At 32.5% G+C, this 21,185-nt stretch overlaps 3 protein-coding genes and 2 long non-coding RNA genes across 5 annotated transcripts; 3 read left to right on the top strand and 2 right to left on the bottom strand.

Moving 5' to 3' along the window:
• The first annotated feature begins 2,529 nt into the window (after window positions 1-2,529).
• LOC107363933 (uncharacterized) lies at window positions 2,530-3,587 on the top strand. The gene is made up of 2 exons (XR_001569005.3): window positions 2,530-2,624; window positions 2,846-3,587. It is a non-coding gene; the product is annotated as an uncharacterized LOC107363933 (long non-coding RNA).
• A 48-nt stretch (window positions 3,588-3,635) lies between these two features.
• Window positions 3,636-7,204, bottom strand: LOC107363923 (docking protein 5). Its single transcript, XM_015931210.3, has 3 exons — window positions 5,343-7,204; window positions 4,803-5,109; window positions 3,636-4,684 (listed from the first exon to the last, which is right to left on the bottom strand). Exons 1-3 carry the CDS (start codon window positions 5,674-5,676, stop codon window positions 4,522-4,524), a joined length of 804 nt encoding a protein of 267 aa, XP_015786696.2. The 5' UTR covers window positions 5,677-7,204; the 3' UTR covers window positions 3,636-4,521.
• Window positions 7,205-7,513: 309 nt separating this feature from the next.
• Window positions 7,514-10,137, top strand: LOC107363895 (nucleobindin-2). The gene is made up of 5 exons (XM_015931168.3): window positions 7,514-7,755; window positions 7,847-8,162; window positions 8,278-8,342; window positions 8,407-9,657; window positions 9,747-10,137. Exons 1-5 carry the CDS (start codon window positions 7,624-7,626, stop codon window positions 9,822-9,824), a joined length of 1,842 nt encoding a protein of 613 aa, XP_015786654.2. The 5' UTR covers window positions 7,514-7,623; the 3' UTR covers window positions 9,825-10,137.
• Window positions 10,138-11,709: 1,572 nt separating this feature from the next.
• On the bottom strand, window positions 11,710-20,342 carry Khc (kinesin heavy chain). Its single transcript, XM_015931145.3, has 8 exons — window positions 20,086-20,342; window positions 19,299-19,565; window positions 18,674-18,722; window positions 18,469-18,612; window positions 18,141-18,370; window positions 15,404-17,182; window positions 12,099-12,315; window positions 11,710-12,020 (listed from the first exon to the last, which is right to left on the bottom strand). Exons 1-8 carry the CDS (start codon window positions 20,224-20,226, stop codon window positions 11,911-11,913), a joined length of 2,937 nt encoding a protein of 978 aa, XP_015786631.1. The 5' UTR covers window positions 20,227-20,342; the 3' UTR covers window positions 11,710-11,910.
• Window positions 13,634-13,866, top strand: LOC149093433 (uncharacterized). Its single transcript, XR_016199566.1, has 2 exons — window positions 13,634-13,754; window positions 13,785-13,866. It is a non-coding gene; the product is annotated as an uncharacterized LOC149093433 (long non-coding RNA).
• Window positions 20,343-21,185: the final 843 nt, after the last annotated feature.

Raw genomic sequence — 21,185 nt, 5'->3', positions numbered from 1 at the left:
CAATTGACAAGATCAACTGCAGATGAGCCTCAATCAAAAGTTTACTGGATCACCCCAGTTGAGTGTTAAATCATGATGAATTCATTAAAATTTGTTTTGGTTAACCTCAACATTCACCTTACAATACAAATATCTTGAATCCATTACGACTTTCATCTAAATTATACAGAATAATTGCGAAACTCGAGAAACAAAATTAATTAATCGTGAGCCTGATTGTTAATGAACTTACACTAAGGCCAATATTATATTTGACCACAACCAAACTGACCTTTCAACCTTACCAATAACGAACGCAAAACAAGCTCCAAACAATGAAAATTTCCCAATCATCAAATCGATTCAATCACCATGAAAGGATTACACCATTAAAACAGATTAACATGGTTATCAATTAATTCAATATTAACTGTGAAAATAATCTGAAACAAAGTCTTTGAAATAGACTAGAATTGAATTTTTAAGCAAATGTTTTGGTTCCATCAAATGTTGTTTCACAATTTATTACACTTATTTGAAAGTGTTTTATGATTTACCAATATGAAGTTGAATAATGATTGAATCAATATTAATACAAAATACATGATAGCTCCAAGTGGTTAATCAAAAGTCAAAGTTAATCATTCGTTGTCGAGTTACATCAGGAAATGAAATCGAGGTTAAAGTAGCTTGCAAAACTGTTCAACTGACCATGATCAATCCATAGATAGATTGACGGGTTGTTTGTTGCTGGTGCTTCAGATACTGACCCAACACACAACAACGAACAACAACAAACAAATTATGGAGCCTCGAGGTTACTTCAATTACTTCATTCGTACTGACAATATACCTTTACTTGTTCCTTTGAACCATTCTAATCAGTTCAGTTATGTCCTCCATTCACACTCTCTTTACCCTCAAGCCATAATAATGGCTCGGCTTTTTTACATTAAAACTGGTTCATTAAAAATATTGTAACCTCATCTTTCACTTCACCTTTTTACTTCTCATTCTTGGGTCAAGTTATCCATGATATCCTCTATTCTAATGACTTCCGTAATCAATCGAACTTCAATTTGATCAGTTATTAAAATCCTTGATTAAAGTTGTCGATTGAAACCATTGATTTAGTTCATAGATTGGGAATCGATCAACTATTTTTACTTCAAGTACTGACGATATCTTCATATGTTAACCAGAAAATATTATTGTCAATTGGGTTAATCTTTTAATACAAATATCAATAATTGATGAGAAGAAATCTAATTGGAATAATTGTTCATTATCTAATTGTTTTATTTCAGTTTATTCAGCTGCACAGATTTAGATGATGATATGAGATGAAATTTATAATGAGACTTATGATGAGACTTGACCAGTTAATTGGTAATGAATTAGCTCTAAGAATTGATGATCATCTGAGATTGAAAACAATTAAGCCTTATTTTGATTGATGTATCAAAAATTCATCTTAATGATTACTTTTAATGCTAATCAATCTTTTTTTCATTTCATTACGATTTAAATATCGTCTAATTTTATGCAACATCAAAGCATAATTCAACCTTTAAAAGCTAAACATTTATTATGAATTTACATTTATTTAGCGGGTTCAATGGGTTTGGTCGGTTTGAAATTATAATCAACATTGTTCAGAGAAATTTAGAATATCCAATTAGTTAATTTTACTGTAAATTAAATGGTAAGTCAATAACCTTTTCCTATTGTAGAGCATTTCCCGCTCGATCTTATTAATCTGGAAATGAAAATTCAATATGAATAACCAATTTAATATATTAGAGATGCATAAATTAACTGGTAAAGTTTAGGTTAAATTAATGTTTAATATTTAATTGTAAATTGGGTTTAAGATTAAAAGTGTTTTATTGGGTTACATTATCTTTGAACTCACAAGATGTCAGTCATGACCAGAGATTATAGACATTTTATTGTTTACCAATGATGTTTTTTTTAATTTATTGCAATAGTCTATCAAATTGATCTTGTTTATTTTATTAATTATCATCAACTAATGGTTTTGGAGTTAATGGTGATGGTGATGGGATGGATTAATACACATTTGTTCATAAACTGACCTGACGACCGAAAGTTATTGCCGCTAGGAAATAGTTAACAATCTTTACTACGCATTTGATGTAACCAACAACAGAAACAACATCATGTAAAACAAAATCACCATCAATATCACCATAACTATCACTTTCAACATGAAACAACTTAACCGACATAAATTCTGATTTCCGTTTCAATTTTACTTTCACCTTCAAACCATCTTCGCCGTACTTACTTTTACTTTACGGTGTCACCTCCGCCTTGTTATCTTCCTTCTCTTAACCTTTTTCGTTGGATTTGTTATATTTTTCCCTCCTTTATCCTTTCTTCATTATACAAATGATCAGCTAAAAAACGAGTTTAGGGGTAAATCCGTTTCTTTATACCGTTCAAATGATTCTCCCATCATTGAAAAACGTTGCCTGCTCAAGGTATATAAAAGCAACAGAAGAGGTCATCAAGTGAAATCTGTTCTCGCTAATCAGTTAACCTTTCCACTTTAATTTCAAATTTTCTTTGTGTATCTACTAACAACCAAACCTCTTCTATTCATCATCATGCGTTTCATGGTAAGATAATCTTTACTTTTTTAACAGTTACTAATAACTAACAGTTCAGATTGAGTGTTTGCATAACTTTTTTTGTTCAACCTCGCATTCAAGTGTGCTTATGTGTGTTTTCATCGAGCATTCCTTTCGTCTATCACTCTATCACTTTTTACCATTCGTTTTACCAATATCTTTCCAATCATTAGCTATCAACTAATATATTTTTTATTCTTTGTTCACAGTTTGCTTTCGCTTGCTTCTTTGCCTCCATCATCTTTGTACAAAGTTTTCCAATCATCTACGCACCCACTCTTGGTAAACTTGCCATCCCAGCAGCCATTGCTGGTGGTTACATTGCCACTGGAGTAGTTGGTGGTCTTGCTGGTGCTTTATCTGTTAAAATCCACGAGCCTGGACACCATGGTGGACATGCTTATGCCGTTCACGATGGATTTGACCACCTTGCTTTTGATCACGGCGAAAGCTGGTAGATTTGGATTAAACCTACAAAATAGTGAACCGTGTTCACCTTCATCATCCACAAATTTTGGAGATAGTACCTCAGCATCCTCATTTTTCACATCGCTATTTAATTTCATCCCACCCTCACCAAACCATCAAAGTCTTCTCCTTCATCGACCGTCAACTGTTCACCCGTACAATTTCATCATCATCCTACTGTATTTGGTACCAATATCGGTTTACCTATGCCTTGTTTACATATTCGTGCCTCTCATTCCTGCTCTTCGTTTCGCGCTTTTCTACCTTCTCTATTATCCTGTTCTCCTAATCATCACACTTTTTTCCATCTTTTACATTTTTGTTAACTAATTTAAAGTTGATACATAAAACAAAAAAGTAATACGCCAGTCAATCATCAAAACAAATCACAAATTTAATTTATATTTCGATCACACCTCGCCATCAATCATTGTGATCTCCACAAGAAAACAATGTCAGTAAATTATTAAATCATAACCAAAATCATTTTCAGATTATGAATTAAATAAGTATTTTTTTGCAAAAAGTTGGTCATTTCATGAATAATTTGTTTAATTTTTTTTATTTTTTTATTGTAATCTTCAAAAGATTGATGTTTTGAAACTTGCGCAGATTTTCACTCAAATTTTCGGGAGAAACATTTTTTCCCATTTAAATCCATCACATTGTCCACCACTTATCGAGAGTCAATCGTGATTTATTTTGATTACCAGAAATTTTTACTGGTTATATCAAAGTTATTCAAAGTTGAGTCATGAAAAGAAGTGGAAAAGTAATGGATTTGGTAGATATGTTGGATGTGGTGTATTTAAGAAGTGAACAATGTTGTGGAAAAAAGTGTTTCACAGAAAAGTACAAATAATGGAAACGAGTGAATAGAGATCAAGAAACTGCTAAACCACAGTTAACTTTGATCTCTTATTTGAATGACGATGACAAGTATGTTAATGGCAATGTGAATAATGATGATGAAAATGATGATCATTTGTTGATATAAGTATATCTTCTCTCCTTCTTTGTTTTATTCTGAGGTTTTCCTTTCTAAATGATGGTTTAACCAACTATTAAATAGTAAGAAAATGGTTTGGTAATGATTTTTCCATGTAGCTAGGTTGCTGTATCATTATATAACAAAATACTCCATAGATTTGTTTTTATTTTCTGATCTTTGATTTTCTTCTCTCCGAGTTAATATCAACATAGCTCCAGAAATCAATAGCCACCCAATAATACAAACGAAAATAGATCCAAACTCGTGAAATTGATGAATAAAACAGGTGGACAGGAAGAAGATACCAACAAAAGACTCTTTGAAGTCCAAGAAAAAACTTGAGGTCAGTCAGTTAAACAAAAAATGTTTCTTAATAAAAATTTCCTTTGTAAATCTTAAAATTATGTATTCTGATATGTTTAACCTTTAAAGGCACTGTTGAACAAAACGTGACGATACTGTAGAGTTTGATCTACTCGTTTTGCAATGAGCTTCGGCAATGGCAAGAGTTGCTTGGTGGACTTTACGATAAATCTTTTCACCCTCCAGTGTATGAAAAACAAACATTCCCTCTCCAGTGGCACAATGTCTGAAAGAATAAAATTGAATGAATAAATTATAACGAAATGAGATCAAAGTAGCGAATACGATTCATTGGAGATGATAAAAAACTACCAAGAAAAGCAATAAGACAAAAGTTTTAGTACCTTCCAGCTTCAAAAGTAAATTTAGTTGGATCACTTCCATATCTACGAAGCGCCGTTAATGGCCAGGCAGCCAGTTTAATTTTTGAATTGATCACATCCCACAGGTAAATATGTTCATGTGTTACTTGTAGTAAACATTCACCGAAGGCATCTAATTTAGGTGTTGGCATCAGATAAACATGAAACTGTTCTTGCAGTTCTTTTTGGATACCTGGACTGAGAATATCAGGTTCACCGGTTGCCAGTCCTGGTAGTGGCACTAAACATTCCTGCGTTAACAATTTGACCCAGGTATCTGCTTCAAGATCTAAAATTCAGAGAAAAAAAGAGAACAGAGAATTAGAATAACATTATCTAATTTTAAAATGAAAAAGGTACCAAGCTAATCTTATACAACTTTTAATGGCTATTTGGTTTGGAGAACACAATCTCAATCTCAATTATCAACAGGTTAAACAGAAGTCAAGTGTTTCTGCCTGAGGTTAAACATTATAAAGTTGAAGGATTGCAAGGAACAACTGAAAAAGTATCAATACCAACCTGATTCACAAGCAAACAATTTACAATTAATAGGATTGAAACTAATAACAAAAGAATGCTTCCGGTGGGTTATTGGAAGTCTTGAAACATTTGACACATTAGTTAAAACAATTGTTTTACACGAGCAATTCGTCCGAGCTGATTTTTCATCAAGAAACTTATCAATACGACACGGTCCTTTACTAGAAGCTCGCCTTAAAATAATCCAACGTTTTTGCCAGACACCAACTGTTTTACTTTTCAGTTTAAGGTATCCTTGTTTTATTATATCACTTGTATCGGTGGCCATGACGGTTAATGGCATTCGGATTGAACGGTTTGATTGTAAGTTCATTTATATATAGAACAAAAATCAATAAGAGGGTAAGAAAGAGGGAAATGCTGATGTAGATGTGGTTAAGATGTACAGTTGAGAGGTTATACAACTTAAAGGCACCAGTAAACAAAAATCACACAATCCAAATGCAGGTTGGACTGTGTGATGTTTTTGTTTTTCTTGCTTTCAGCGATGACAAGATGTGGTTGATGATTATGATGAGAGTACGATGAGATTTCTTAAATTATTATGGTATATCAATCACAGTCCATCATTGTTATTAAAATTATTGTGACTCAAAAATTAAATTTAAAAAATGACTTCTGACATTGAGGGAGCAAAGTTGAATATCTTTTGGTTGCATTGGGAGAATGTGGAAAAAGCAGAAGAAAAGTTCTTAGGGATAAAGGTGAGAAATAACTTGTATAAATCCAAAGAAAGGGATAGAGGTAAACAATATAATAAGATGTAATTATATTAAAACCTAAAAAGTTGATTGCAATGTGGTTTGCAAAATTATTCAACACAACACAGAGAGAAGGTAAAGAAGAGGATAAGATTAAGGAGAAGAAAGTTGACTGATCACACCCAAAAAATACAACGAAAAATACAGGCTCACGGTGACAGGTTACGGGTGACGAGAAGAAAGGGAGAAAGAGATTTAGCTAGGCTAAGAAATGGCTAAGAAAGATAGAAAGAAAGAGAAAGGAGGGGAAAAAAGACAGAGAAAGAGAGTTGACAAAATTATCCCAAGCACAAAAAGTCATCCAGGACAACTTAAGCTATCAACATATTCTTTTGTTGGTTTAACCAGATTTTATGTTAACATTGGTATAGTTTACAGACTTTGATGACAATTTGAAGAGGGGTTACTTTAAGCACTGTGGCTAACGAAGATTACGCATAAGCACGTTTACAATATAGATTCACTATTCCTCAGGACATTTCACTGCTAGCGATGATGTTGATAATGATGAGATGATGATGTTGCTTTTGCGGCTGTTGTTGGTGATGACGATGATATTAAAAACTGTATAATTAATAATATTGTTGTTTTCTTGGTTTGCTAGTAAGGTATGTGATTAAGATGGTACAACGTTGATGGCGAGTGTGCTGAGAGTGGCGATGGTCAAGGTTTTGGATACAAAAGATGATTGTATATTTATGTAATCAACAATTACACTGATAAAATAAAGGCTTCCACTTTGAATGGCCGAGTTTCTAAAATAGTTTAGTTTCCTTTGCTCTTCTGATGTTCAATTTTAGTTTCTTCATCTTCTCCTTGGATCTTCTTTTTCTTCTTCTTGGCTTTTCTTTTACTCATCTTATTTTTTCATCGTTTCAAGTTGCTTCTTCTTCTTCATCTTCTTTAACGTTTCTTCTCTTCTTCTTCTTCTCCTTCTTCTCCTTCTTTTCGGCCATTGCAAGCATTGATGGTTTGATGTAATTTAATGGCCCCAGGGCCAAGCCATCTCCTCCTCAAGAAGTGAGAAAAAGAGAAGTTAGTGCACACCCGAAAGATTTTTTTAAGAAAGGACCAAGAGAACTGGTAGAAGAAAGAAAGGTCAGGTTGAAGAAAGGTAAAAGAGGGACTCTGAGCCTTATTTTTTTATCAACAACCACCTTAAACTTGCAACGCTAATGGAATGCCATCTTCAATATTATTAAGGAGTCACATTTGCAATGAATTAAAATGGATAAAAAAAGAGAGTGAAAATTGATGAAGAATATCAAAATCTAACCAAAGGAATAAATAAGATTAGAATACAATCCCTCTGTTGAATGACGTTTTAAAGTTTTCATCAAAACCATGTATTCTTAATGAAAGATACCTATTATTGCTGTCAGTTTAGTTAAACACTCCAAATCACATGTTTTCTAAATCCAACTCAGTGGTTTAAATATCTACATTTTTAAACTGATTTCCAAGTAACAAATCAGGAGTTATATTGTCTCATATCAGTTATGATGACTCTATCGGATATTTATACCTGTATAATCATATGTTTGGTTTTCAACAGTGTTTTATCAGCTCCTGTTGAAGAGGATAAAAAAACTGATGGTGTCAAGGATCCAGATGCTGCCCTTAATGATCTCGTAAGTTACACGCTTTATTGTTTAAAATCATTCAGTGTTAATATTTTGTCAGTTAATATAAAATTTCTTTGATATGCCAATTTGATTGTAGGGCTTGGAGTATGGAAGATATTTGCAAGAGGTTGTTGCCGCTTTAGAGGAAGACAAAGAGTTCGCTAAGAAATTGGAAAATGTTTCAGCTGAACACATCCAATCCGGAGCTATTGCCAATGAGCTCAATCTCGTTAGTCATAATATCCGCACCAAGTTAGATGAATTGAAGAGAATCGAAATTGAAAGACTGAGAAAATTGACTAAACTAGAACATGATATTAAAGAATTCGGTTCCTTTTCTAATGATGGTAGACGATGGAGGACTTTGGGTTCACCTAATGCTGCTAAAATGGATAAGCACATGAGTAAATTCGGTAAGAACGCATTATTTTGTCTTCTAATGAATATTCAATTCTTTCAATTATGCTGTCCCTTTCTCTTATCTTAATAACATTTTATTCTGATTCTTTTGATCAATCCTTCTCACAGAACACTTGGACCATAAAAATCCACACTCATTCGAAGTTCAAGACTTACACAAACTTATCATTAAGGTAAGTTCACTCGAATATTTTGTTTTCTTGTAATGGTACTATTTTGAATCATTTTTCGATACAGGCTACTCGAGATTTAGAAGAATTGGATAAGAAACGTCGTGAAGAATTCAAAAAATATGAAATGGAAAAAGAACACCGGTACAGAGAAAGCTTGAAAAACATGACAGAGGAACAAAAAACAGAAGCAGTTAAAAAGCACAGTGAAATGAATCAGAAACACAAAGAACATCCGCGAGTTCATCACCCTGGGAGTAAACAACAATTAGAGGAAGTTTGGGAAGAGCAGGATCGTATGCCTAAAGAAGAGTTTAATCCTAAAACATTCTTCTCATTACACGATGTTAATGGAGATGGTTACCTAGATCCAGAAGAGGTTGAAGCATTACTTACTTTGGAAATAAAGAAAATGTATGACCCTAACAATCCCGAAGATGATCCCAATGAAATGGAAGAAGAATACCATCGAATGCGAGAACATGTTTACAAAGAAGCTGATAAGAATAAAGATGGACTCATCAGCCAAAAAGAATTCATTGAATTGACTCAAAAGACTGAATTTGAACGTGATGAAGGTTGGAAAGGAATTGATGAACAGCAGATGTTCAATGAAGATGAATTACGTCAGTATGAAGCTCGACGACAAGAACTTCTTGCCCAACAATACGGTTATTATATGCCCCCCTATCAGCCATACGGTAATCAACAAGGTCCAGGACAAGGTGGCTATCATCAACAACCCCCTCAACAGCATTTCGGTAATGTACCACCTTATCAAGTGGCTCAACAGCAAGGTTATCAAAAACCCAATGGATATCAAGCACCACCTCAATTCGCAGTTCACCCTGGGCTATCTCAACAAGCTCATCCAAACCAACAATATAATCAGAACCAAAATCAAAATCTGAACCAGAATCAGAACCAGAACCAGAACCAGAATCCGAATCCGAATATGCAGCATCTTCCTCCACCACCTCCTCCGCCTCAACCACATTATCCACAGGTTCCACAACAACAGCAACAAAATGGACGTCAATATCAACAGCAACAATATCAAAGCCAGAGTCAAGGTAATCAACAAAATCCACATTTCAATTCTCAGGGTAATTTACCTCCTCAAGCTTCGATGACAATGAATCAAGGAGCTCCTCCACGAATAAATCATCAATCGAATTTTGGACAACCCTCAAACTCATTCGGAGCAAATAATCGCATCACCCCTGGTCAACAACAAGTAGTCCAGTCATCTTCCAATCAAGGAATCCCACAAGGAAACCAATCTCCTCCTTTAATGAATCAAAATCCTAATTCTAATGTGAGTTAACCTAATGAAACAAATTTATCAATTTTATTATTCCTAATTCAAAACTTTTAATTGTATTTCTTACTGCTGGAAATTTACAGATGAATCAAGGATCAATCAACTCAATCCCTCAACAAAATTCTGGGTCTTTCAATTCTCAACCAAACCATAAATCCTGATTTGCTGATCTATTCGGACCCTTAGGTTGTTAAATTCACTCGTCATGTTTCAAATTGAAACTTACATTGTAATAAAAAATGAATACTTATTTTTTGTTATATATCTGAAAAAAACTAAATACATTTCCATTAAATCATAATTATTCCTCGCTGTTTTAAAATCTTTAATACAATTTGCAGGAAGCAAATGATTCCACCCCATTGTCTTAAATTTCTATCCTTTGCATGAATCTCAGGATATTCTTAACCTTTTTGAGATACCTTGAATTGTTATCGTATTTCTTGAGTAATCATTAAATATTTGTCTCAACTATATGCATATTCACAATCGCATGTATTAATTTCTCGATGACGCGTTAAACTGTTCAAGGATTTTTATAAACGCTGATTTACTTCTCGAACTTAATATATCTCTTGCCAAGTAATGTTTATTATTATTTATCACCTTTTAGTCATATTTCACGAAATTGCAGTCTTGGCTCAATTCAATTGTAAAAAGATTGCATAGTGATACCTATTAATCTGATAAACAAAACTTTATTTTTAAATTAAGGCGTATTTAACGAAGATCACTTCTTTTTATCGAATAGCAATTTACCGATTTTTTTATTTCAGAATCTAATGTGAATTTCATTGCTAAATGAGAAATTATTTATCATTACGAATTCCAGAAAGTTAATTTTACAGAAGAGAAACAGTTATCTTATATCGAAGAAGAATGTTTACATCATAGAAAATCAACAGTTATTAATATTTCGCCCATCTAAATAGTATCTCTGATTGCCTTTATAAAATTTGATCCTTGAATGATTGTAAATATTAGTGAATATTTCAGATTGTTTAACAAATAAATATAAACTACCGGAATCTTATTACCAGTGGAAATCGGTAAATTGTATATGTTACAAAAATTAAATAGTCAAATCTTTCAGAAGTACAATTGATTAGCTTGTTATTTGAAATCGGAAATCTACTTTAGTTTATTTAAGAGAAAACCGTAAAATACGAAAAACAGGTTTAAATAGCGGCTCGAAAGTTCCATATGTTGGTCCATATTGATTCATATCGTTCCAATGAAATTGCAAGGGTAATTGTCATGGTCAGAATGATCAGCTGAACAATTTAGTTTTTCTTTTTTGGTATTCTCCAAAATTAAAATATTTGGTTTCTTAAGCTAGCGTTTGATTTTAGATCCCCAGTTTGACAATCTATATGTAAATTAACTGCTTCCACCTCGAAATTTATTTCATTTACAGATGAATCAGATTTATTACAACATCTCTTATAACTTCAATGCGAATACATTGGCAAGTCTTTGAGCATAAGCTTTTGGTATATTTATCCAGATATTTTTAATACTACAAACAAATACTAGTAATATAAAGCCTTTCCATTTGATTTGTCTTCACAAGAATTATCTCTTTTCTTTGATTTTCATCACCTACCAATTCATGGGATCAGCTATTCAAAAAATTTCCTTCATATTCACTTTTTCAACATCAACCCGATTTTTGCACCATTGCCTTTATCCATATTTTCTGAATGTTATAGTAAAATTAATTAAAATTTTTCAACCGACTTAACAGATCTAGATAATAGGCTGAGCCATACAGTCTAATAATCTAGACATCGAAATAAACCAATATAGTCAGTCATAAGCCAAGATTATCCTCTACAAACTGATTTCTTATCAACTAGCGATTAAAAGGATCGACTAACTCTTAATAAACATGAAAATGAGATAAAATATGACTAGTTTGAGTTCTCAATTGAAATTTACAATTTACTATTGAATTTCAAGTTGTATAATTTGTTATAAAACATTGAATATCAATCAAGATACTATTCGCTTGTATACAAAAATTAGTTCTTGATTCGACGAAACTACTTTAATTCACGCAATTTTAATAACTTAAATTATCTTTGTCTTAGTTAAGAAACTGAGAATTATAATTTTACTTTTTTTGTATTTCTTCATGATGATGAAATGTTAATTATTGTTAAATTTGTTTTTTATCATTTTATGCAAATGGGGACAAAAATTGACACGTAATAAATATTCTGTCTTGTCCTAAGGATAGATTCCTCATTCAGGATTATTAACATTGCGATTTCTGCCAGTGACTATTCCTCGGGCAACGGTCGTTCCTCCGATAGTTTGATGAGTTGGTTGTTGACCAGCTCGAATGGGTTTAACTGTAATAGACAGAAATTTTAGTTAATATTTTTCCTTATAAAACGTTCATTGGGTTCAGAATAGTAAATAAACATTACCTATTTGTGGAGCATTTCCTCGTCTAGATAGATTTTTGTTGCGAACAGCCTCCTTAATTCTGTCTAATTCAAAAAGATATCTTCGCCTATCACGAAGAGCAAGCTCTTTGGCTTCTTTCAATGCTGCTTCTAGAGCTTTAACTCGTTCATGAGTGGTACGAAGTCTCTTTTCCAGTTTAGGTAATTCACATCTTAGATCAGCATTATCTCGAACCAACTGAAGTATAGCCAAGTGAATTGTGATTGAACATTAATGAAGACCATTTGATTATCATATGAAAAGAGAACAAGAAAAACATGATTAGACAATTGATTAAATAAAAAGTGACAACATGTTGCATATGTCGTTTTAAATCAAACACACACACTTTTTTCATAAAATGAAAAGAGTTGTAAAATTGAAGATTACAGATTTTCAGTGAAACTGGAAACATTGTGGCAAATGAATAAAATTACGTGACTAGATTGAAAAAACTATATAACAGTAAAAGGTAAAACAAAAATAGATCGATGAAACCTGGAAAAATATTACATTTTGAACCCTGGAAATGTTATTCATTAGGATGGGACGTCTAACAAATGAATGAAATTATATTAATAACATAACGATTGCTCAGGTGAATAGACCAGATAATGATTCAAATGAAATAGTCCAACCAATGGTTAACAAGATAAGATAAGTGAGAAATTAGTAGTTTAATCTACAAGCCACCTGTTAATTATTAGTTGATGAAAAAAATCATCATTGGATCAGAAAAGTCTGAATAAAGAAGGTAAATGTTTTCATAAAAATTCAATGAAATGCTTAGAGTTCTCGTTGATGCAAACATTTAAATTGAGATTGTATTTTTATCTATTGTTGACTCTTTTTTGCACAAAATAAACTCGTACGTGTATCATGCAAAGTAACAGCTCAGGTGACAAAGCAAAGATTATTCATCATAGTAAAGGTTCCAAGACATAACACAAGCAATCAAATATATTTTAATTGGTACGTTTAAACATAAGGCTGTAAGTGAGTGCGTTTATTGTCTGAATATTGAAAGGTGGTGAAAGTTGTGAGTTGAAATGGGAAAAAATTGCAAATGACTGAAGACGGAAGATAGAGGAATGAGTTTTTTTTGTGAAAAAGTGAGGACTATGAAGATTTTGATGAACAAGTGAAGATGATAGAGGGATGTAGGTGTGTAAGAAAGTGAGATGTAATAGGAAAAAAGATGCAAAAACAAGTATTAAAATTTGAGAAAAAAATGAGTCTGGATTGTAATAGCTGCAGTCCAAGCATTAAACGTCATTAGTGTGACTGTTATTTTCAACTGAAGTAATCATTAGTATTGGGTGAGAGGAAGATACATGATAGAGAGATGATCATGGCGATGAAAGAGAGAAAGATGACAGAAACAAAATATATAAATACACACAATAAATGAGTCAAAGAGAGAGAAAAGCTGAAAATATTGAGGGAGAGGTTACCATGCCTTTGCTTGTCAAGATGTTAAACGAAATATCCGTTTCTAGGAGAGAAGAGGTTTTTGGGTGAGAGTCTAGTTATACGGACACATATAATAAACAGTGCTATAGATTCAAATAAATAATCGATTATTATCGCGCTCTAGGTCGGACTAGGTTAGGTTAGGTTAGATTAGGTTAGGTTAGGTTAGGTTAGGTTAGGTTAGGTTAGGTTAGGTTTGGTTAGGTTCGGTTGGGCTTGGACGGCCTGGGGCCTCAATTAACGGCTTTGTTATTGTTTTGTGTCCGTATAACTAGACTGTTACCGGTTTTTGATATTTTTTTATGTATCAAGAGCTGTGTATTATCTTGTTTTGTTTGTCATTAAAAATGCAAAATTGATTGATTGTATAATCAATAAGTGCTAGTGAATGAGAGTGAAAATGATTACTCTTGCAGCCTTAACTCAATCTTTGATTGGGAATGAAAAAAATGTGCTTTTGTGTAAATGGTTTTCATCATTTGTTTTGCTTCTTTTCTCACACTTAACTTTTTTTTCTGTCAACACTAGTTTTTCTTGGCAACCCTTTGACAAATCAAAAGTGTACCAATTGTTGATAAAGGAAATGTTTGAAAGTGTTTAAAGCAAATTCATTTTTATGCTTTTGATACTTTCGGTTACTAAGCACATTGAAAGATATTGCTCATTGAGTGTTAGGTAGTCAGGTTTTTATGTGAACTAAAGATAATGAATATAATTCAATCGACCATAAAACTTAATTTGAATGAACAAGAATTGCGATGAAATTGATGAAAAATGAGGCTGAAATTGAATGATAATTGTTTGGTGAAAAGTTAAATATCAAATAGCAAATAGAAATGTCGATGAAAGGTTGAAAGAAACGGCATTTCAATGAAATACAATGAAACGGAGGTGAAAACGGTTGAAATAAAAGTGATCAGTCATAAAATTAACATTTTAAAGATGAAGGGTAAATCTGAAAAATGATTGAGTCTTTTGCAAAAAAATGTAACAATAGATGAGCACATAAAACACAGGATGGACAGGATGGAATCATGATGATAATGATGATGGTGGAAAGAAGAGAAATTGATGAACCAATTAGACTTGACATACATCATCTGAATCAAATTTGATCTGAGCATGAATGATTTTTGATTTAATCTCTTTTTGAAAAATTTCATCTTTTACCTTACACTCACCACCACCATCATCAATTGTATCAATTTTCCAGTTGAGCAGATCTTTTTTAGAGATCAATTTTTGAATTGTAAGCAATGATGGACGAATTAAAAATACAATTCAACTCTTGACCACAGCTACTGCTTTTCATCTCATTCTTTACCTTGCAGAGTGAACCAGATTGAAATAACAGAAAAAGAAGAAGCAGAAAAAAAAGTAAAATCTGATGACTGATTATTCTTTTGATTCACTCAATTTGCTGGATCATTGATAAATACTGGTTTTACTATAAATTGCAGCATATGCAGCGTGAAAATTTCAATTCATCATATCAAGTATACAAAGTTTGACAAGTCGATATAGCGATCTAGATGAGTATTTTATATTTGGGTTGAAAAGGTTAAGTTGATTGGAAGTTGAGAGGATTCGTTTCAAAATAAAAACCTACAGTTTGAATCTATTCTCATAAAAGGTTTTTGAAAAGATAAATAATGAAATGTGATCAAATTACCTAATGAAAGTTTCAATGGTAAAGGTGTGTGTGTTTTATGTGTAATTGGATAAACATGAGGAAGGATAACAATAAGATGTTGCATATGGAACGATAAGGAAAGAAAGGAAAGAAAAGGACAAAATCGAAATGTAATCTTACCTGTTTATGAACTTTAGTTAATTGATCCAAGTTATTTTCTAAGAAAGCTATTTTTTGTTTTTGAGCTAGAGAACCTCCAGTATTCTCATCATCGTCATTTAATGCTGACTTTTTGACTCGGCTTTGTAAATCAGATACAAACATTTTCCTTAGATTATGTAAAGTTTGCAGTTCCTTTGCCACTGTTTCCTCCAATCCTTTAAGATCTTGTCTGGCTTGTTCTCGTCTATCACTTAACATTATCAGTTCATTCAATCGTGAACTCTTCTCTTGCTCCTCTGCTTTAAGCTTGTCATACTCTTGTTGTAATCTTTCTTGTGCCAGCGATAATTTTTGATTTTGGTCGCGTAATTGGTCAATTTGACCTTGCTTCTCGGCAATTTCATCCCTTAATCCGGCTAATTGTTTCTGGTGTGTTTCTCGGTGTTTCTCTAATTGCTCTTCTAAAGCAAACTTTAACTTTTCCGCTGAATCTTTTTCCTTCTCCTTCTCTTCATGAGCCATCTTGTGCATCTCATCGGCAGCCTTTAATTTTGCACACTCTTCATTCAATTGATCAACAACTTCTTCCAATGATCGCTTCTTGTTTTCTATATCTTTCATTGAATCTTGAAGTGAGTTCATTTTAGCTTCATATTGACTTATCAATAGACGACATTCAGCCAGTTCTTTTTCATTTTGCTCAATCTTCTTATTACAATCACTTTGAAAGCTTTCCATTTGATGACATCTTGACGCTAAGGCTTTAACTTCAGACTTCATTTTAGTTATGTACAAACGGGCAACAGTAAATTCATCTTCAATCTTTGCAGATGTCAAATCCCCGGTATCCTTTAGACTAGGAGTTGCAGCACTGTTACCCAAAACAACACCAATTTCATACAAATCTTTCAATAAGTTACTCAACATTTCATTAATCCTCCTCCTCATATGAGTGTTGTTTTCCTTCATTTGTTGAAGTTCAGATTTGGCTGAGTTTAAGGCGGTCAATTTGGTGTTTAACTCTTCGTTTAATGTTTCAAATTCACGATTCTTGTTTTCAACTTCTTGACTTTTTTGATCATAATTGACTGCTAACTCCTCTAAGGCTTGTAATACTTCTTTAACTTCTTCCTTTGATGATTCATTCTCTTGCTGTAACTTGTTGATCTCATGTTGTAATGATTCATTATCACGTCTACAGTTACTTATGAGCTCCTCTTGTTCAAGAATCTGTTCTTTCAACTTTTCAATGAGTTGACTCTGTTTGTCAAGTTCGTCATCCTTTTCATCCAGTTGAGCATACAATCGAGTCCTTTCCTCTTCAAACTTCATTCTCTCCTCATTGGAAAGTGGTTCAACGGATGCAACAGTGGTAGAAATAGCACCAACTAAAGGAGTATTAGCAACGGCACTGAGATTTTGAACGGATTCCGATAAACTGAGAGTGCTTGAGTCTAAATCTTTGAAACTAGCTTGTTCATCTGAAGGTACACTATCACCTGTTCGCCAGCGATTCAGTTCCATTTCTACACGATTCACATAATTTTTGAGTTTAGTAACTTTTTCCCTTTCCTTTTCCCATCTTCTTTTCCATTCTTCAGCTGTTAACTCTTCATTGACAACAACAACATTTGTTATAGTCTTGGCTCTTTTACCAAATTCGAGAGTTGATTTTGTTTCCATTTCATTAAATGATGCCGGTGAACAACAGATGATTATAGTTGTCCTTGAATTACCTCCTAAAGATTCTTGAAGTATCCTGGTTAATTTACTGTCTCGGTAAGGAATATGTGATTTCTGTATTGTAAAGAAAAGAATTGATTAAAGAGAAATACCAATTAACACCTAATTATCAATTGAATATTTTATAGGGAAAAAGGAAAATGAGAAGAAAATCTAATATTATCATTGTTGCAAAATGTTGAAAGTAAATAGGCCATATAAATCATCAATTAGCATTTTAGTATCAATGAGGTGAGACCTTCAAAAATATCATGTAAACATTCAACGTCATTCTGTGAGAATGCGAGAATAAAAATGAAAAGAAAAATGATGAGGAAATGTGAAAGATTCAAAAGAATAAAGACCTTTTTTTCTCTATCCCATCAACCTTAATAAAATTAAGTCGCCCAATAAATCGATTAAACTATGAAAAAGTAAAGAATTTTGGCAAGTCTTTTCATTCTTTTCATAATATTGACAATTGGTTTCATTGATGGAAGATCAAAAGGAAAGGTTTAGTCTGAACCAGAGAAGCCCAATAGTTAAAATTCATGATTAAATAACATTTGATAAAAATCAATGAAAGAGATGATTGTTCAGATAGGACAAAATTGAGCCAACTTAATGATATATTAAATGAATTTAGTATACTTATAGAACAAGAAAGAGTGATGTTTTGTTGACCAATTAACAATAAACATACAAAATAAGCTAAGCTAAGCTAATAAAGTTTAAAACAACAATAATTTAAACAGTTGCAAAGATTCAACTAACAGGTAACATGGGGGGAAAACCAATTTAGGAGACGTATTAAAATCCATTTGACTGATGGATAATCTAAATTCTCAATTTTAAGAGCAGGGAAAATAGGTAAAGAAAAATTAAGGTCATTCATGAAACAATAACAATGAAATTAGCCTCTCTTATCAGAAATGTTTTACCTAAAATAATATAAATGTATATTTAAGATATAAGCAATAATAATATTAGACCTAAACTCATTTAACTGGATGATTTGCTTTGAAAAACTTACATTGCCATCAGCTAAGGCAGAAATAACGTTACCAAGAGCTGATAATGACTTATTGATGTTTTTAGCTTCGTCTAATACCATTCCTTCAGCCCCGGTTTTGCTAACTTTTTCGGAACCGGCCAAATCGACCAAATAGAGTTTTCCTGTTAACTTTTTTTGATTTTCTTGATTTTCCTGCTTTACATTAATTAGAAAAACTGAATGACTTCTACTTGAGTGTTCATTCATATCTGTAAATAAGATAAAGAGGGAGGAAGAGACAAATAAAGGGAGTTAGAAAAATTTGTAAAATTATTGAACAGCATCTTATCAAAGTAAATACACTTACTTGTTACAGCAATATGTCTATTGGCTTTTCCTTCATCTATCACTTCCATAACTTCCTCTGGACAAGTGACGAATCTTTCGGTAGCCCCCTTGACAAAGGGGACGCGATTTTTATCCTCATGAACAGATAGATTTGTTTTTGAAACTAATATGAAAAAGAAGAGACAAATAATTAAAAATAATAATTTTATGTTTCTTGAACTTACCATCTAAAAGATCTCTTATTTTATCAAGGTAAATTTCAAAATATGAAACCTGGAAAGAAAAGAATAATATATTCAAAATATTAGATTAAATATTTCTTGCAATAAGGATAACTCAACAAATTATTCCACTTTTGTTCAACTAATTTGATCGATAATATCAATTGTATGGAAATATTATAAGTGTCAAAGCCACCTTCATGTCTATTGCTCATAAACATTGTTAAATGTCACTCTTATTTAAAGCATAAAACTTTACAACCTACTCAAGATTTTCCGAAAGATTGAATAAGTCAGCGTAATGAGAAAATAATGATGGAAATTAATTTTTTAAGGCAAAAACAAGACAAGAAACTTAATAAGTGATGAGACGATTTTAACCTATCAAGTTGATCCACCTTGGATAGACTATTCATAAAAACAAGAATTATTGATGTCTTGTACAGCTTAAGATTGGATCAAGTAAGCTAAAGACTACGCATCAGTTTATAATTGTAACACAATTGAATAGAATGTAAGTTATGGTATTCCATAAATTGCATTATTCTACATCCTTTAGCTAAGATTTCTAGTCTTCAATCACAGTCAATGCCAATGGATGCACTAATTTTTAAATTGATAGTCGCACCTTTATATGGAACTCGATGTTCTCGTCCATTGAATAGATGTAATTGAAAATATCATTGACAATTCTTGGAATAATTCCTTGAAGTTTGGGATCCCCGAGAACACCTTCCATCGTATGTGTTTTACCAGAAGATGTTTGCCCGTAAGCAAATATTGTCCCATTATATCCCATGAGCACATCTTTGACGATTGTCTTTGCAGCTTCTTCATAAACGGTATCTTGAGTTGCATTTGGTTTGAACACTTTGTCAAAGACATACACTTTACCCTGCAAAAGGAGAAGAGGTTACATTAAAGTGAAAAAAATGATGATAATAGAGAAGAGGACAATGTTGAAAGGTAGTCAGTGGTCGTGGCGATGGTTCCAATGGAAGTTGGTATAGTTAAGTTAAGTCAAGTGCATTGGTGTGAGGCGAAGTGAGAAAAGAAAAGATTGTCAGAAATAAGGTTGATAACATTTTAGTTGGGTTTAAGTAAAGACAAGAAAAAATTGAGAGCATAAGATAAAGGAGAGGTCAAAGGTGAAAGAATAGAGAAATCATCGAAACACAGGATTGGAGTAAGAGTTGTAATTGGAATAAGAATAAGGAAAGGAGAGAAGTATGGTAAAGACTGAATTTCGGAACAGGATAAAAAAGAGAGAAAAGACTAGATAATGTGGAAGATTAAATGAGAGAAGCTTGAAACAGGGTAACAGACAGAAGAAAAGGTGAAATCAATAGTCTAGATAGATATGGAAACAGCAGAAAAGAAAATAAAAGACACAAAGAAACAATGATAGTAATTACCCCAATTGATACACAATCTTCAGTGTTGGTTGGATATTTAACTATAAATTTTGATCCAGCTTTAACCTCACTTTCATTGAGAGGTCTGAACCTACAGACCACTTTAATATTACAAACAGCATCATTAATGTCTGCCGACATTGGTAGATTAAAATGTATCGATGTAAATGATGGTGTTTATGTAAAACTGTCAGAATTATTATCTATACACAGAAATAAAAAAAAACACAAAAAGGTAAACGAGTTGGTTCAGCCCAAGAAGAAAGTAACCGTTTTGGATCCGAATCTGAACACTACAGTGTTTATTTACTATCATCAGTATACAGGACCTGTACTACAGGAAGATTACAGTCCTGAATGATACAGGCTTACACATGCCCACCTCAATGTGCTTCTGAGGCCCGCCAAGTTTGAAAGTTTCAGGTTAGGCGGTTCAACTAAAAGACCAAATTTGATTGTAAAATAATACAAAAAATATGTAATATTAAGCAAAAATTGGGTGAAATAAATTAATAGATTTTTATGGAAAAATATTGTTACATTAAGGCAAATGAAATAAATTTAAATACAGTTTAATACCTAAAATTGTCCGTCTAATGTTTGAGGCGCAAAATTTGAAAAAACTAAATTTTATCTTTTACCAAAAATTGTTGCTTACGCTATTTTTTAGATCGCTTCTTACTGAGCGTTTGGTTTTTGGCTGAATTTAATCAAGGAAATATTAGAATAACATTAAATCGATCATTAATTTGATTTTTTAATTAAACTCCAAGGATATTTCAATTAATATGCGATGGGGGAACAGCGAATGGACAACAGGGTAACTTTTGGGTGCTCAACTGTACGTGTAAAGTAATCAACATTTTGATAAGAATATAGACATTTTTATGGTAATTAAAGTATATTTTACAGAACTCATAAGATATTTGAAGCTCAATTATTCTTTTCAACAAATCCATCCCAATGTTGTACACAGAATTCAATTCTTTCTCGTCCAACTTCACCCAAATTATCAATATTCAAAACAATTGCTGATAAATCTTTACTCCTTCTCATTCACTTTAATCATGAACAAAATGAACCCAAAATTTTCAAGTCAA

This window comes from Tetranychus urticae, chromosome 3, assembly GCF_039701765.1.
Source record: "Tetranychus urticae isolate SD_2017Ah chromosome 3, NJAU_TeUrti_SD_1.0, whole genome shotgun sequence".
NCBI lineage: Eukaryota > Metazoa > Arthropoda > Arachnida > Trombidiformes > Tetranychidae > Tetranychus > Tetranychus urticae.
The sequence above is the reverse complement of the archived record's forward strand: the minus strand, read 5'-3'. Positions and strand labels throughout refer to the sequence as shown.

Coding starts and splice junctions, on each gene's coding strand:
- LOC107363923 (XM_015931210.3), bottom strand. CDS start 5,676: ATGAACTTACAATCAAACCGTTCAATCCGAATGCCATTAACCGTCATG. Junction 5,110..5,342: donor ATTGTTTGCTTGTGAATCAG/GTTGGTATTGAT, acceptor TCTGAATTTTAG/ATCTTGAAGCAGATACCTGG. Junction 4,685..4,802: donor TTTACTTTTGAAGCTGGAAG/GTACTAAAACTT, acceptor TTATTCTTTCAG/ACATTGTGCCACTGGAGAGG.
- LOC107363895 (XM_015931168.3), top strand. CDS start 7,624: ATGATGACTCTATCGGATATTTATACCTGTATAATCATATGTTTGGTT. Junction 8,343..8,406: donor TACACAAACTTATCATTAAG/GTAAGTTCACTC, acceptor TTTTCGATACAG/GCTACTCGAGATTTAGAAGA. Junction 9,658..9,746: donor ATCAAAATCCTAATTCTAAT/GTGAGTTAACCT, acceptor GGAAATTTACAG/ATGAATCAAGGATCAATCAA.
- Khc (XM_015931145.3), bottom strand. CDS start 20,226: ATGTCGGCAGACATTAATGATGCTGTTTGTAATATTAAAGTGGTCTGT. Junction 19,566..20,085: donor AAGATTGTGTATCAATTGGG/GTAATTACTATC, acceptor CTCCTTTTGCAG/GGTAAAGTGTATGTCTTTGA. Junction 12,021..12,098: donor AGGAAATGCTCCACAAATAG/GTAATGTTTATT, acceptor TGTCTATTACAG/TTAAACCCATTCGAGCTGGT.